This window comes from Diabrotica undecimpunctata, chromosome 3 (assembly GCF_040954645.1).
Source record: "Diabrotica undecimpunctata isolate CICGRU chromosome 3, icDiaUnde3, whole genome shotgun sequence".
Classification (NCBI taxonomy): Eukaryota; Metazoa; Arthropoda; class Insecta; order Coleoptera; family Chrysomelidae; genus Diabrotica; species Diabrotica undecimpunctata.
Window position 1 is genome coordinate 121,638,509 of NC_092805.1, and position 18,714 is coordinate 121,657,222.

Consider the following 18,714-nt stretch of genomic DNA (forward strand, 5'->3'; position numbering starts at 1 on the left):
TTTCCTGCGAATATCATTTTTGGCAAATTCATCAATTTCAATAGGCTTTTTCCCTCTCTTTAACTGTTCGTTTGTGTTTGAGTTAGCTATACCGTGTTTTTTCTTTCTGATAGGAATCTATATATAGTTGACTCTCCTACGCCAGTCATGTTGGCACAACTTTCGACTATGTTGAGAACAGTGTTTGTGGGATTTTGAGAAACCAGAGCATCGTGAACATTCAGGACAATAGTCTTCTCTCTTGGTGAATAGATAGACTTACTTACTGTACGCAACAGTACCGGTGTAACACTTGATGATGTTGAAGCCATCACAAACAATCCAACAAAACGAGCACGAGCGAAAGGTACGTTTCAAAAAACGTACTAATCAAAAAAATTGTTTTCGTTCGTAATAACTTCACCCTTTCAAGTTAAGTTTCGAATATTAGCTGAACAAACGAGGCACGTGGCCAAAGCCGGCATATTTATACCCATTATATTATTAAAAATCTGGGAAATTCCATCCTAATTATCTTGCAACGAATGGTACCTTCGGATATGAATTCCAGGTTTTCTAATAAAGTGATTAAACGCGAAGATTAGTATTGAAATATCCAAAGAGATAAGGTATTCTTATTTACAAAATGGTTAATGGTTAAATTCTTATTTTTATTAATATAATATAATAACCAACATTAGCCGTGAAAGTTTTAATTGTTTTTTTTTGCTAAATATATTAGTTATTAAAATTTCGTGCCCTCAACGATTTGCACAACAATTTTTCGTGCACTACTGTGTAGTGCCCTTTTGGTAGTCGCCTTGTTTGTTTGTTATATCTTAATATATTCGCTATATCCGCCTCTTTTATTTGCTATGTCGCATGCTAGGATTCGATTAGTTGTTTATTTTGTACTCAACCAGAGACCTTCTCACACAAAGCCACACAGAACCTAAAAATATAAACTTTTTTATCTCATTATTCAGGGAATGATAAAAGGTAAACGTGATTCTCGTAGAAGAAGAGCATCATGGCTAAAAAACCTAAGACAATGGTACGGAAAATCGACTACATCATAATTTAGAGCAGCTGCCAGCAATAAAGTCACGGCAGCAAATATCGTAGTCAATATCATATCCAACGATTGATAACAGTCATGGAACTAGAAGAAGAAGAAGAAGAAGAGGAGGAGGCATATCTTAGCATTTATCATTCTTTACAATATTTGTTTGTTTGAAAAATCTAGCGGTCTCTATTTACAATTTTACCTAGCGACAGATTACGCAACTAATTCAAAGAACTCTTGACTGTTGAATATATACAAGATTTTTAGTTTATTTTACTTAATATTTAATTAGTGAAATTATTTTTCCCATTACTGTGTTAGTAATTAAATTTTATCGATCTCGAGGTGGTTAAGTATTTCTTTTATTCTGTTCAATATTATCATTATTAATCTATTTATAAGTTTGTCCGCTGATGAATGTAAGCCTCCCTTGAACGCTCCCATTCATCTCTATCGCGTGTACTTTGTGTCCAGTTTGTGTATACGCTGCAAATTATCGGTTGTTTAATATACTTTTTAAATTATTTAGTTTAATTTTTAATTTATACATTTATAAATTTTAATTTATAAATGTATTTTTGGTAAAGATCGATATATTTCAGATCTAAGCTGACTAGAAACAACGAAATAATTGGTTGTACAGAAAGTTTTTGTAGTAGTCACTATCTCAATCTGCTAGTATTTATATCTATTTTAAGGATAGCATAATAATCAGCAACGACAACAATTATATTACAATCGAATTGGAATAAAAAATTATACTGACAAATTTTTAATTCTTATCTCCACTTTTACATTTAAGTATATAGAACTATAACTTGATTTATAAAACAATAAATAATTTTACCTACTTATATTGACGTGTCAGAAATGCATTAAAAGACAACTTATTAGATCTTGAAAAAAAAAACTTACCTAAAGTCATAAAAGGCATGCTAAAATCTACTACTTCTCTTCTTTCTGGGGTAATAGTCAAATCGCATATTGCCAGATGCGCTCTCTATAAAAAACGCAATAGTTATCAATAGTATACAGTTAATTAAGTTGTTGTTTAAGTTTAATATTTCTTATTCAAAGTCAACTTTTTCCATTAAAATCGATTCATCAAACCTAAACGAACAGAATGTCGATTTTCACGGTCGGTATTTTGTAAATGTATATTGTTTTCCAGGCTTTAATTTCTGAAGTTATGGTCTGAAACATGGGCGTATAAACACAGATGGACTCAGTTATTTACATAAAAATGTGAAGCTAAAATTATTTGACTAGGTCACATTCTCAGCACCTTCAAATGTTGTCACATTTTTTTATTAAAATATCTTATTCACGTATCGCTGAAAATATTACTATATTTATTTTATACTCTACAGGTGCTATCAAACCAAAATAATAATTTATTACTTATATTAATATATTTAATTGTAATTAAAACATCAAGTGTGCACATAGTGTGCATATGATTTAATAATAGCGTATAACAGATATCAACCAATTATTTTATATGTAGAAGCACTGAAACCTATTTATTAATGGCAACGGTGTTTACATTTCTCTGTCTTATGGCTCTACGTCAAACTTCAAATGCTGTTCCATGCCATGTCCATGTTTGTTTACTTTTTACCCAAGATGAGGAAAAGTTGTTTTTCGATATTTTGGCTGTATTTTAAGTGATATTTGTAAATAGTGAAATAAACAAATTATAATAATGGTGCTACAGTTTTGCATTTGCAAAAAAAAAAAACGAAATATTTACATCCCAATGTCTCATTTAATTTGTAAGTACTGTTTGTTTACATTATTTAAGATGAGGAACTGAGGAAGCCTGTGTGTTTACATTTTAAAATATGTCTTTCATAGGCGTACCATTGGGTTTATTCATATTCATTAATGTATTGAACAAGATATTAGTTCATGAAATTAGTATAGACATTTTTAAATTGTAAGTAGACATCATCTGATTAAAAAGATCTGTTTAGTAGCTTTTTAATTTAATATTTCTCATGAATTCAAATAAATTAGTGAAATGAATAAAACTCATTTATTTTTCTATGTAGGTTTCCAAATAATATTGATTAATGATGAAACTTACTCCAAACTTCAACAGAGAAAACAGTATAAAAACCTTTCAAAAGCATCCTTTTTGGTTATTTAAACTTGTAAGGAAGCTGAAAAATATTTCAGATTTTTTAATAAAACTATAAATATCTACAACAGACTAGTTAAAAACCTTATTAATAAAAAAATACAAAATGTCCCAAAATCAATCTATGAGCATTTTGGTGACCATATGTATGATGAAGATGCAATCGATGGTCACTCTATGCAAGTTTTAAAATTGGTTCTTGAGAAATATTTTAAAATTGGAATTCATCATGAAACGAGGACTACTTTAGATGCTAACACCGTGCGCATAAGAAGCGTTCTTACTAAGACTGTTTTATTTCGCAATCAATAAAAATTTATTTCTATACCAACGTCTTCTATTATGTCTATTTACCATTTTTACTTTAATATTTCTGTTCGGTAAATAGCTTCCCAATAATTTATACATTTTCACGCCTACTTTTTAATAAGTAGGTATATTTGCAAATAATTTTATGTCAAATGCCAGCAAGAGCTTTGGAATGATCAATAAATAATTTTGTAGCAGAAACCCTTACTAAGAGGAATCTATTCATATTGTATTAAAACAAATTTGTCACAATTTGAAAAAATATGTTTTAACACATTATCAATAAATATAGGTATGTACTTAAATTTGACAAATGTATATTTTTTAATTGTTTTTTTATCGTAGGATTATTTGATACCTATTAAAAAATTAACTTGAGCTCAACTATATTTTATTGTATTAATTTTAAAGAAAATAAAATTGTATTTTATTTTTTCTATAAAAACGTGTTACTACTTCCAATTATTAACGTCTGAATAATTATCCCCGCGAGTAAAAATTCAAGCATGCCTATGCTCATTGAGGAAGTATCACAGTCTATCGATACCCGTTTTACTCCCCTTTACCCTCTCGTCCAGGAATATCGAAGCTTCAAAACAGTGTGTGTTTAAAGTATCTTATTGCTGGGTCCATCTATGTTTATACGTCCATGGTCTGAAATTTTTTACTGCTGGTATTCGTCGGCAACTGCGGCCAAAATGACCAAAAACAGTGCGGTAACGTAATTGTCGAAACTTTCTCTCTAGCTAACTAAGGAAGGTTTTCAAAAATATGTGCTGTATTTAAAGCCTTCATGTTCTCTCCATGTTATTCAAGTTGATATGAATCGGTATTAAAATTTGAGGTGCGTCTGGGAAGAAGCTTCGTATTTCGCAGATCTGATATCCACATCATGTTTAAATCCAGATCCTATTTTTTTCGGTTAAAGTTGATCGAATGTTTTTGGATTTAGTTAAATGAATATTTGCAGTATTTTTTTTTGTTCCAATATACACTGAACCACAACTACAGGGAGTAAGATAAATTCCATTGCGAGTCCTAGAATCGATAGAATCGAAATCAATAATTTAGAAATGTTGCATTTAATCCCCATCGAGCAGCATTTAATTACAATGTGGCAGTTGAATATATTTTACAGCAAATCGTTGCTATTGGACAAATAAACCTTGTGTGTCCACATTACATGGTATTTAATAGTAAAGGTGAAATTCCTGGATGGTGTTGCTACAGTTGCCATGTCAAATTGACGCCTTATGTAGATTTCCAGAAACGGACCTGATTCTGTTCATTTTTGTACTCATATATATCGTATGACTCGTATTGTAATACAATTATATCACATTATATAGTATAAATGGAATTGAATTAGAACGTGTACACGTTATTTAAGCTTTTACGAACGTAATTGTTTGTATAGAAATGAAATAAAAGATAGAAATAAGAAGAATGAATAATGTTTAGTCTGCTAATCACTTTACCCAAATTGGAAAGTTTATGAGTCATTGATATACCACGTTTTTATATTATCACTTATCACTGCATACAGTTGTGACCAAAAATAATGTGTGCTTCCTGTAGTGAACATTCTTTAATTAAAGACATTACGTAGGTAAATGGAGGATGAGGGGCGACTATGTGGAACGCAAGCGAAATATTAAATCTCTCTAACGATGTCAAAGATATAGTATGTCAAAAGTATGAAAAATGTGTATGAAGGACTGTGTTCTGAACTTACTGTACTCTGAACCATATAAGCCATTATAGGAGGAACATCTACATCAAGGAAAAAGAGAATAGATAGTGGCAAGTTCCGAAAAATAGAAAGTTACTTGATTCAACAAGTACAATAATATACAAAATGTATTCAGCCAACATTTCTTCCACGATTGAAACTCTTCGACAAGTAAGTTTTCACCTAACTCGAAAAGATATCGTTTCTTGTTAAGCAAACACACTTCACGTTTTTTTTAAAGCTAATAATTTTAAGTTTAAAACTATAGATAAACGTCACACACTCGTGGAAAGCAGCATAATTTCTTTGCGATACTAGAGTATTTGAAATATAATGGAGGATATAAACATAAAACGAAACAATATAGATTTTGATGAAACATGATACGATATGCATGACACCGTAGAAAAAGACTGAAAGACTTTTCACCGTAGGAAAAAACAATAAAAAATGTTTAGTTGCATTACCATCCAATAAAGGTAAAATAATTATTATTTTACACTGCGGTGTAGAAAAGGGATGGATCAACTACACACCATTACATTAATAATTATACGCCAAATACATTAAAGATGCGTCATTAGACTACCATGATAATATGGATAGTGGCCTTTTTGAGTAAACAAAACAGAGAAATTGTCATGGACAACACTTCATACCATTTCAGATTAATTAAAAAAATACCGAATTCTATCTGGAACAAATCCCAAATCAAAAAATTTCTATATGAGAAAGATTTGTATTTAGAAGAGACATATACGAAAAAGCAATTATTAGAGGTTACTCAAAGTGAGCAATTTCAAAAGAAATATGGAAATATGGGGATGGTGGGGTGTAAAAATAATTATGTCATAATGATTTTTTTGACCTGAAAAAGTTAAATACAAAAACAGCGACAATTTTCAATGAATATGCCCAAGGAAATACTTTTCATTTCAACGATATTTGTGAAATTCATGTAAAAAAAAAGCTCTGGTACTCACTACTATTTTTAAACTTCATTTGCACAAGAGGAGTATTAATAGATCAGTGATGGTGATACCACCAAGAAAAAAAAACAAGGAAAGGTTTAGAAAGCATGGATATTATAGAACTAGAAAAGGCTTACACTGACAGCCTGTCAATAAATGAAAAGAACAAAACATACCTTACTAGCCTTTGTGAAGACAAGAGTGTTCCACCAATTCAGCTGATTTCTACCGACATTTAAAGCACTGTTAATCATTACTTTTCCTTTTCCTATTATTATTAATATATACTTTTTTTTATTTCATTCTTATAGTTGTTAATACATTTTCTCGTTCAAGTAACTTGTAATATTCTTTATTAAACCTTTGTTCCAGTTGATAGGAATAACAAAAAAAATGCCAGTTTTGTCTTTGCCTTAATTAGTCTTGAAAGACAAAATATAGAAAAGATATGCAATATTGGCAAAACTCAAAAAGGGTTGTTTTTAAAAGTCTGTGTTACAAGTCATTAAAGGCTACCTAACGCTCTCCCAAATAAAACAAAATTAATTTTTTTCCAAAAACCCCAATCCATGTAGTAAAACAAATAAGACAAAATTATTGGGATACAAACTTTAAACCTGTTTTGAAAAATTACCAGTTTTTGTGTTGTGCCACTATTGCATACAGCCGACAACTTCACACTTCTTTACACATGTTACCAAACTAAATTTTGTTATTTTCGGTTTAAACACATTATCTAGCCGGATTCCGAGTCTACTATACAATTGTACCACGCCACTCTCTTACGTAAAATAGTCCATGTACTCAAACGGGAGTTAACCGGAATGCCGCGAATAAACTAAATATATACACTAAAGGTTAGGAGATTGTCCTTGTCCTATAAAAATAATTATACTACAGGAAATTAGTGTAAAAATTTATTTTTATAGAACTGTCTAAATACTATTATTTTACAAATATCTGGTATATACACTTACTTTCTCTATTATCTCCCCAACTAAACCATTCCATCTTTTTTCAGCCGCATCCCAATTTCCATATTTTTCAGTCAATTCAAACTGAAAGTTAAATCCAATGATCTTTGCAATTCCTGCTATTAAATCCATGGAATAACCTTCATATCTATTATTTCCTGTCAATACTTCTCCTTCGTAAGATACGTTTCTGTATCTTAAGTAGGGTTCTCCAATTCTACAACATTTCATAAATTAAAAATATTGTTAATCGGACGTCGATAAACGGACTTATTTCAGGTAAAAATAATCTTTCAGGTTTTATTTATTTGTTTCGAAAGATTTAGTGTGAATAACTTTCATACACAATATTTCAAATTTTAGTAAAATAAATCCAATAAGTGAAAACCTAAAAGTTCAATACAAGCTGATAGAACAACAAAAAAGGTTTTTCACGTTAAATTCTTCTTCTTAAACTACCCTGTTCATTTAGAGTCGGCTACCATCATGGCAATGCGAACCTTGAATGGTTGCTCCAAACCATTTTTCTTCTTCTTGGACCTCTCTTGCCATCATTCTTTTTCTGGAGTATAACCTGGAGTACCCCATAGTGTGTGCAAAACATTTTAGTTTTCGACATTTACTGTTATTAACAGGTTATATTAACAATTCGTTCTTCTGAGCACTTCTTTGGTGGTAATTCTTACGGCCCATAGAATTTTGTGAATTCGTATATCCACTTAACTGATTTAAATCTGCATTATTCATCGATGTGTTTTATTTTAGAAGATTTTCTAATGAACGACGTAAACATATTTGGTCAATCCGTTAGTGCAGGGTTTCTTAATCTTTTTGATAAATGGAACCCTTTTTAGTAGTCACTTTTATTATGGAACTCCTGGCACAGAAGAAATAACAATCAGAATGCCCACTCTCAGATGCCTCCTCATAACGGAAACACAGAATCAGATTGAGAAATTTGTGACAAGCTACGACAGAACTGTAATTTAAATCTTTAGAGATTAATAATTTGGTAAATTTGAAATAATTTAATCTATTCTTCAAGTAAAAGTACTAATAAAATATTGCATATTATGTCTATGGTTGCCGTAAATAAATTAAACCGGGTTAATTTTTCACTATGCACACCAGATAAAATTTCACTGAACAGCACTGATTCCGTTTAAACCATGGTTGATTCAGTCTGCGCGAACGAGAAGCGCTTAATTATCTTGACAAGCAGAGTGGGCATTCTGATTGTTTTATTATTCTGTACCCCTGGTTTGTCTCAATCTCTTTTCAATCCAATCCTGACCCCCCGGAGGGAGTGTAGTGGTTGACGTGATGTCGTGTATTGTCTATCTCCAAAGATCTCTGTCTCTGGTCATTTCTTTTAACTCATGTATAGTGTCTTTTGCATATTCCTGTAATTTGATCGATCCATCTTGTTGGGGATCTTCCTCGCTATTTGGGCCTTCCACCTTTCCTTGTATAATGAGTCTTTTCATGTTTTTTGTGTTTGCGCTCAAAAATGTCCAAAGTACTTTAATTGTTGGAGATGTACTTTACTGGAAAGTCTTTAGCTAAATTTTAGCTCTCTTAAAATTGAATTATTGACCTCAGCTACATGATGAAGAAACTACAAGAAGAATATACCAAGACTGGCCTAGATATTAACCTCGCAAAAACAGAGTACCTATCTACAAGTGAAGAAGACATAGAAGATCTACAGATTGATGACAACGTAACAATCAAAGGAAAGGATAAATTCAAATACCTGGGGTTTATAATCACGAAAAAGGTAACAACAGAGGAAGAAATTACACAAAGATTAGGACAAACGAGAACAGCAATCCGACAACTTAACTCAGTATGGTGGGATAGACACCTAAATATGAAGACAAAAACGCAGATTTATAAAACATTAGTGCGAAGTATTATGACATGTGGGACTGAAAATTGGATCATAAACAAGAAAAACAGCAATAAGATAGTAGCAACAGAGATGGAATGCCTGCAAAGATGCTGCAGAGTAACAAGAATGGATAGAAGTTATGACGAAATAAAGCAAAGAACATCAATAGAAACAGACATACTAACATACATAGAACAAAAAAGACTAAAGTGGTATGGACAGGTAAGAAGAACTAGTGACAGCAGATGGATAAAGAGAATAACCAAATGGAGCCCCATAGGAAGGAGGAAAAGAGGACGACCCCAAAAATCCTGGAGGAACGAAGTAGATGACGCCATGAGTAAGAGAGGCCTAAACGATGGAGAATGGGACAACAGAGAGAGATGGATACGGCTGAGCGAGGGAAGGTAGTGATATATATATATATATATATATATATATATATATATATATATATATATATATATATATATATATTTTCATTTTATAATAATCATAATTATTCATAATCATAATTCATTATTATATCATAATTATTCAATTTTATATATATATATATATATATATATATATATATATATATATATATATGAAAAATTGAATAATTTGTTTTACAGTCGGTCCAATCCAAGGAACCCGTAATATTTTTGCATTGCATCTTTCTATTAATTATATGCAACAAAAATGACAATTATTTAAAAAAATATTTATTTTCTTTAAAAAGTAATTAATTAACATCAAATTTCTTAAAAGAACTTAAATAAACATTTACAGGACTTTTAAATTTTAATTTTAATGGGATGAGTGATATTGCTTTTTATTACCACAAATATACTTAATGTTAGGCTTAATTGATGAAATTGAATTCTGGTATCAAGTTCGGCATCAAGTCTATTCCGGTATTTAGTTTTTGTCGACAAATAAGTTGAGAACCCCGTTTTGCACATATATGTGGTTACAAATGGTAAAAGCACCATCACTGCCTTTTGCGACAATTGAAGATATTCATCTTTTATACTGCACCAGAATTCCGTTAATGGCATTAATTTAAATTTATTTTGCAATCATGAATCAGATGTCGTTTCAATAAAGTTTCGTATTATCTCGTTGACGTGGTGGAAGGTCGTGCAATAAAAATAAATGGGTTTTTCATCCACAATTAAGTTTGATATTTAATCTGCTGTTCTTTTGGAAAATACTTATCGAAATCTTCACTCAATCCTTTCAGATGTTGAATAATTTCTTCAATAAATGCCTCTGACACTTCAACCCCTTCAAAACGATTTAAAGTGCCTTCTTTAAGCCACCTCTTCAAGTCTTCATCCTGCAACAAGAGATCAAAAATAGTTTTAAGACAAAAATAACAGCACCAGTTACTTTTTAAGAGGGAGTTCTCATTTTTTAAAGAAAAAGTTTTTTTTATTTTATTACCTTAATGTTATATGTTTCTAGAATCTAAAATAAATACTGAGTTACGTATACAAAATCTAAAAGCTCTAAAACCAAGTAACAGTTCTAAAAAAGTTTCAGCTTTATGTATCACTTGTATACAAACTGTATACATCACTTGTATAAAATTTTAGCAAATTTTCAAAAATTATGTTTTTGAAATCGGTAACAAGAATTTCTCAGGCGCTAATTGAACAATATAGATCTAAATCTTTTTGTAGTATACGGGTATACCTATCAAGAATTTTCAGAAAAGTGGATCAAGACATCACTGAAACCCAATTTGGATTTAGGAATGCCATGGGTACACGAGAGGCATTATTTGGATTTAACGTCCTCATGCAAAGATGTATGGATGTAAACCAACCACTCTATGTTTGTTTTATTGAATACAATAAGGCGTTCGATAAGGTCCGACACAACCGTCTTATACAGTTAGTTGAAGATAAACATATGGACAAAAAAGACTTAAAAATAATAACTCATCTCTACTTTAACCAAACAGCAAAAGTCAAAGTAGGCAAAGAACTTTCGAAGGAAGTAGAGATAAAAGGAAGCATAAGGCAAGTTTGCATACTCTCCCCCTTATTTTTTAATCTATATTCGGAAGAAATAATTAAAAAATCACTCGAAAATGTAACAATTGAAATAAAAGTCAACGGCAGACCTATCAACAATATCAGATATGCCGATGATACTATACTAATTGCAGAGAATATACAAGATCTACAGACACTTTTAGATAATTTAGTAAATGCTAGTGAGGAAAGAGGTCTAACGCTTAATGCTAATAAAACAAAATTTATGACAATTTCCAAAACACAACAACAAGACATTTTACACATAAGAGGGATTCCAATAGAAAAAGTAAAAAAATACAGATATCTTGGTACAATTATTAATGAAAATAACGAGTAAACAGAAGAAATAAAAATGAGAATTGGACAAGCTAGAGCAACATTTAATAAGATGAGAAAAGTATTATGCAGTAGAGACCTTAGTTTGCAATCAAAATAAGAATATTACGTTCATATGTTTTTTCGGTGCTGCTGTATAGGGTGGAGGCCTGGACCTTAAAGAAAGAGGTGAGCGATCGACTTGAAGCATTCGAGATGTGGACCTACCGAAGAATATTAAAAATAAGTTGAGTAGACCGAATAACAAATGTTGAGGTCCTCAGAAAGATGACAAAGGAAATGGAAATCATGAATACGATTAAGATAAAAATGTTACAATATCTCGGCCACGTTATGAGAGGGGATAAATATGTGTTGCTACAAACCATAATGCAGGGAAAAATACAGGGAAAACGAAGTATTGGGAGAAGACGCGTCTCCTGGCTCAACAATCTGAGAAAGTGGTATAATTGCAGTTCCGTCGACTTGTTCAGAGCTGTAATCTCAAAAGTGAAAATAGCTGTGATGATTACCAACCTCCTTAGAGGAGACGGTACTTAAAGAAGAAGAAGAAGACACCAATGGGCAACCTAGGACCTTTGATTAAAATGCTATATTTTAGTTTTAATTCCGCTTTTTCTAATCTAAAAAGGTCCTTTGTTCAAATTTTAAGTAAAATGCGCGCCATTCTTATAATTTTTAATTTTCTGAAAAGATCCTATTTTACTCAACAGAAGTAATATTTAACTCTCGTTTTTCGGGCATCAACTTTAACGCCCTCTGCTACAGAGGCAAATTAAAACACAGTTTGTTTTTGGAAAGATATTAGTAACGCTTTTAAAAAAAGTTTCAATATATAAAAAAACAATCCTCTTAAAAAAATATTTCTTCGTATTTCTATTTAAAAAATGAGAACTCCCCATTAAGACCGAATAAAGTTTAAAGGTTACTTACTTTGATATTATCTTTAACAGTGAACCATTAAACAGAAATAATTACAATTTCTAGGTTTTAACACTTTTTTTAGACAGTTTGGTTTTAAGCAATTGGTTTTAGACTGAACCAATAAAGTTCACTATCACTATCAATAAAATCACTATCAGTAACTTTAAATCAGTTTATTTATAAGGCATATACCGGCAAGTGACTAATAATATGTAAAATACTCCAATACTCACAGAATAATGATAAATATGTATTGTATATCAATAAAGAATTCATCCGGGGAATCCGATACCGAGATTTCCCGTAATTATATCACCAGGACGGCTGCTTTAAAAATACCAAAAATGATTGTGCTGATGGCGCCGTATAATTCGCGACGTCAGACTATCGCATTTGAACCGAATGAGAATATCCAGAATAGTAAGTGGAATTTAGTCGTGTTGTTAAATTTTAATTACTTTTTTTGTTATAGGGGAAGGTGAGGTAAAATGGGATACTTGGGTAAAACGGGATAGTGCCTCTAGCGGTCTACCAATGACGTCAGCCGCGGTGAAAAATACTTAAAACATTCGTCTAATGCGCCTTGGCTTGTAGTTCGAACGTGCCGTAGTTCAAACATCCGACCTCGTGGTCAGACCAAAATATGTGTTTTGACAGGTGCCTGACGTTTTAAGCTGTAACTTTTGTTTTAAACAAGTTTTTGAAATAATTTTTCAACTCAGATGATGTGTAGTGCCCTGCGCATAATGTGAATAAATTTTTTGAGTGAACCAACTCATATTGAGCATACAAGGTAAGTTTTTTTTTTTAAACAGCATCTGGGGTAAAACGGGAAATAACCGGGTGGGGTAAAATGGGATATCCCGTTTTACCCCTTATGTGAAAATTCTATAGTTAAAACACTTTTAAAAGCAAAATATATTCAAGTTTGTTTAGGGTAATATAAGAGTAAACTTAGAAGAATTGTTTTTGTTTCAGATGCCTAGAAATTACCAACGAAAGACTGAGCGTCAAAAATGGTCTGAAAAATCTATGGCCAGCGCTCTGGAAGCATTAGAAAAAGGAATTTGTGGATTTCTAAAAGCATCCAAAAATATGGAGTTCCAAAATCAACATTGAAAAGAAGGTTCAAAGGAAGAAATAAATCCGCAACCGGTCATTCTAAATTAATTAGGAGCCGACTGCCTACATTTCCTCTAGAGTTGGAGCAGCAATTGGTAACATATGCAAAGAATATGGAACCTATGATGTTCGGTCTTACAACTCGTTCCAACCGCTAGCTTGGCATATCAGATGGCAGAGAAAAACAACATTAAACATCATTTCAACAAAAACACCAAGTTGGCTGGGTGAGAATGGCTTCGCGCTTTTTTGAAACGGAATAAACTTTCGCTCCGTTTGCCTGAAGCAACATCAGCTGCACGTGCTCGAGGCTTTAACAAGGAAGCAGTTTCGTCATTTTTTGACATTTTGGAGCCTCTTCAAGAAAAAATGAACTTTCCACCCTCCCGTATTTTTAACGTTGACGAAACCGGGATTACAACAGTTCAAGGTCGTCCATCAAAAGTGATTGCTGTCAAGGGTAGAAAACAGGCACCCTAACATCTACAGAACGAGGGGAGCTTTCGGCTGTAATCTGCATGAGTGCCAGTGGAATATTTGTTCCTCCTATGATCATAATTCCCAGAGTTCGTATGAAGCCGCAGTTCTCAGAGGGTGCACTGCCAGGAACCTTAGTCGTTACTGATAAATCTGGTTGGATGCAGCTTAACTTGTTTGAACAATGGTTTGACCATTTTCTTTATCACACTCAATCATCAAAAAAAACTCATCTCTCTTAATCTTGGATGGCCATTAACTCAAAAATCAAGATTAAGTCACTAAAGCAGAAAACCGTAAAAAAAGAAAATACTTCTAAGAAGATTAAAAACAGTGACAGTAGTGCAGATGAGGAATGCTTCTATTGCAACAATAGATATTCTTCAGACAAAAAAGAAGAAGGCTGGATACAATGCTGCAATTGTAAAAGATGGGGACATGAGGCTTGTGCAGGAGCTGACAGCGATGATGATGTATTTATTTGCGAATATTGCAGATATGATTAAGTTGAGAAAAATGTTCGGCATTATTTTTCCTATTAATATTTAATCAAAATGATCGGTATTATTATTCCTATTAATATTTAAGCAAAATGTTCGGTATTATTATTCCTATTAATATTTAAGAAAAATGTTCGGTATTATTATTCCTATTAATATTTAAGAAAAATATTCGGTATTATTATTCCTATTACTATTGGATTTTTTGGGTTTAACCCATCGTTATTTCTTATTTAGTTAATTGCTCTTTTTCGTTCCTTTTGAATTTTTGAGTTTAAGTTGTTGTATTTTGCATAAAAATAAAAAAAATTAAACTTAAAAAAAAGAGAAAATTAATTAAAATAACATAAATCCTATCCCATTTTACCCCCACGGTGTATCCCGTTTTACCCACACAGTGGGGGTAAAATGGGAAATTGTATTAGTGTCAAATTTTTGCATATAACTTTTTTATACATTTATAAAAAAATCTTTTTTTGTGCTTTTGATACAAAAATAATGAGTTTTCACTGTGCCAAAATATGAGTAGCCTCCAATACATAGTTTCGGTGTTATACAGCCTCAAACGTTAAGTATCCCATTTTACCTCACCTTCCCCTATACTGCTTTGAATGTTATTTAAAAAGCACGTAGCTTTCGCGGAACCCTGGATTATCCCCACGGAACTCTGGGGTTCCACGGAACACAGTTTAAGAAACGCTGCGTTAGTGTATAGGAATCGGCAACCTATCTAGAAAATTGATCCATTTCGAGGGGGTTATGTTACAGTGTGGGGCGGAATAAGTTTTAATAAAATCGCAGACTAATTGCCAGACTAATTGGTTTTAAGTAGGAGTATATCCAGTATAGCAATAAGCAATGCACCTAAGGATACATGACAAGATCAACAGTTTGCAAGGACAAAAATGGGGCAATTATCAGCGAGACAGAGGAAATAATGAAAAGGTGGAAGGGAGCATTTTCAAGAGCTGTTAAACCCAGAAAAAGAACAAAACGAAGATGAAGAGATAATTCACCACACAGCAGAACAACTAGTTGAGCAACCAACATTGGAAGAAACGATAAACGTCATAAAACATCTAAAAAATAACAAAGAACCTGGCACAGATGGAATAACTGCAGAACTGATAAAGAATGGTGGACATGCGCTATGGAGGCGTATCCATAAACTAATCGACCGCATATGGACACTAGAAGTCATTCCAGAAGATTGGAAAGTAGGAATCATACTTCCTATGTACAAAGGGGGAGACAAACGACTCTGTAAAAATTATAGGGGCATAACAGTTTTAAATGTCGTCTACAAGATATTATCAGGAATTATATACAGCCGCCTGGAATCGTTTTCGGAGGAGATTATTGGTGAATACCAATGTGGCTTCAGACCAAAGAGGTCAACTATAGACCAAATACATATGTTAAGAGGTATACATGAAAAATGTGTTGAATATAACATACCTATTTACAACTTGTATATCGATTTCAAATAGGCGTTTGATGGAGTAGATCGACAAAAGAGGTTAAAGCAACTATCTATGTTAGGGATACCCAATAAGTTGGTTAAACTTATACGAATGACTCTGGAGGCTTCCAAAGCTATGGTGTGAATAGATGAAGATATGACGCAGGCCTTTGATATTGAAAATGGAGTTAGACAAGGTGATGCCTTATCAACAACACTTTTTAATCTAACTTTAGAAGCTGTTGTTAGAAAACTGGATATAAACGGCTGTATTAATACAAGATCAATGCAAATATGCGCATATGAGGATGATGTTGCCATAATAAGCCGCAACAAAAGAGTATTAAGTGAAAAAGTTATAGAACTGAAACAAGAAGCTGCTACGTTTGGTCTATATATAAATGAAAGCAAAACAAAATATATGGAGTGCACAAAATCAAATGAATATGAGAATCTGAAGGTAGACAACCATGCCTACAAATATGCCTCCACTTTTCCCTACCCAGGCTCAATAATAAATGACAACAACAACATCAGTCAAGAAATACAAGCACGGATTCTTAGCGGTAATAAGTGCTTTTATGCATACAAAGACTTAATGAAAAGTAAGTTACTGAATCGTGAGTCTAAGCTGAGAATCTACAAAACAGTAATTAGACCAGTGGTCACATATGGATGTGAAACGTGGACCCTCTCAACCACTGATGAAAATCAACTGAGAATATTTGAGCGCAAAATACTAAGGAAGATATTTGGACCAACCCAATGCAGCGATGGTTTGTGGAGAATTAAAATGAACCACGAGCTGGATGAACTAATGCAGAGCGCAGATATTGTCAGATTTGTAAAGTCACAAAGACTAAACTGGCTTGGTCACCTAGAATGAATGCCAGATAATCGAGCTGTAAAAGTAGTCCAGAGATGGAAGCCCCAAGAAAACAGAACAAGAGGAAGGCCCCGTAAAAGATGGATAGACGTCGTAGAGAGGGATCTTAAAACCATGAACATCAGGCAGTGGCGAAGGAAAATATCTCCGACAGGGCAGAATGGAAGAACAGTGTTAAGCAGGCCAAGACTCACAAAGGGTTGTAGCGCCATTAGAAGAAGAAGAATATCCAGTATACAAATGACGAAAAGGTTGCCAATGTGAGTCCATAATACTAGTATATGGAAAATTAGTCAATTCTCACAATATAAATTAGTTTTATAATAAAATTATAATAAAATCTGTGAAAGTGTTGAAAACAAAAGTTTTCGGTGTTTTATTGCTTGATTATTATTTCTAATTTACCATTACTCCCATACACAACATATAAGAACTATATAATGAAACTGTTTAGCAGTAAGGTATCCATTGTCTTTATTTTAAATACAAATCAGGCAAGGTGTGGTCTATTTAATGGAAAGTATACAAAGGGGTTACCAAGCAGTTATTAAAGTTCGTAAAATACTACGTTTTAAAGAAATTATTGTTTGATTTATAAAATGAATCGAATGTTCATGTCACTTTAAATTTTTGCATTTTTATGAATCTTCTTAGTTGTAGATTTGTAATATAAAGCAAATCATGTTAATTTATTTTAAAGTGAAAATTTTTTTCTCGTTTACAGTAGAAAACTAATTTTATTTGAACTCTTTTTAACACTAACCCTAACTTTTAACGAACAATTTGTTTTAACTAGACTAATATAAACTAGACTTCCTTACCTGGATGAGACGATTACTGTAATTTTTTGCAGATTTAAAATAGCAGCATCTATAGTCTGATTGTAGTCTCTCCCCAAAGACAGTGTTTCATTACTGGCAAACCACGTAGCAATAATGGAGTCATCTATTATATCTATCACTTGAATATTAAAATCGATCCGCTCACCTTCATCATTAAACTTTATTGGCCCGGTTAAAGTAAGTGACGGTTTGTTCTAGAACATAAGTGATTAATTTTGCAAAAATTGTACTCTAATGTTATATTTTCCCTGAATCATAACCATAAAACTACAAGTCAAAAGATAATTTATCTTTAAAAATATTTAAAAAAAATTGTATCTATCTATCTCAAACGTATGTATGTTCTATTGTGACATTGCATGAGGTGTAACTCATTGTTTTTGTTTCTTCATAATTGATTCTAAGACCAATCTAGTCCTTCTCTATCTAGTTCCAGAAGCATATTCTTTAACTCCTCTTCATCACTTTCTCTCGGGAAGATATCATCGGCGTATCGTAGATAGTTAACATATTCTCCATTTATTCTCCTTTCTCTTGCCAATTTAGTTTTTTGAACACATCTTATACGGCTTGGTTAAACAGCTTTGGTGATATTGTGTCACCTTGCCATATTCCTCTGTTAAGTGCTATTACTTCCTTGAGTTCATAGATCTTAACTCGTGTTTTTGCTTTCTGGTATATATTGTCAATAACTTAAGTATATCTGTAGTTTGCCCTACTGCTGCTTAGTAAACATTTTGTTGCCCAATGTTCCACACTGTCAAAAGCTTTGTTAATGTCTACAAAAGCTGCATACATAACATAAGGATATTATATTCATTTGCTTTTTCGATTAGAATTTTTACATTTAAACCTGAACTTGTGAGGTGGTGCCATAGACGACCCCACCTCTACCAAATATTGTTGATATCGCAAGGTTAGGGTTATCTATCGCCAGACTCGTTTAGGAATGCCTCGTTCAAGCAGTTTTATGAGAGCTGTTGCGAGAAGAGCGTCGTGTGAATTATTATTTTACTTTTATTTCATGTTAAATATTTTCTGCGGTACCTGAAGGCACCACATCACCG

At 32.4% G+C, this 18,714-nt stretch overlaps 1 protein-coding gene across 1 annotated transcript in view; it reads right to left on the bottom strand.

The window, feature by feature from the left end:
• LOC140437334 (glutamate receptor ionotropic, kainate 2-like) overlaps nucleotides 1–18,714 on the bottom strand; it is an 87,263-nt gene that overhangs the window by 32,211 nt on the left and 36,338 nt on the right. The window contains exons 8-10 of the mRNA XM_072526808.1: nucleotides 17,627–17,841; nucleotides 7,178–7,391; nucleotides 1,961–2,045 (exon numbers count right to left, since the gene is read on the bottom strand). Of these exons, the coding sequence (XP_072382909.1) occupies nucleotides 1,961–2,045; nucleotides 7,178–7,391; nucleotides 17,627–17,841 (514 nt within the window). The remainder of the gene's footprint in view (nucleotides 1–1,960; nucleotides 2,046–7,177; nucleotides 7,392–17,626; nucleotides 17,842–18,714) is intronic.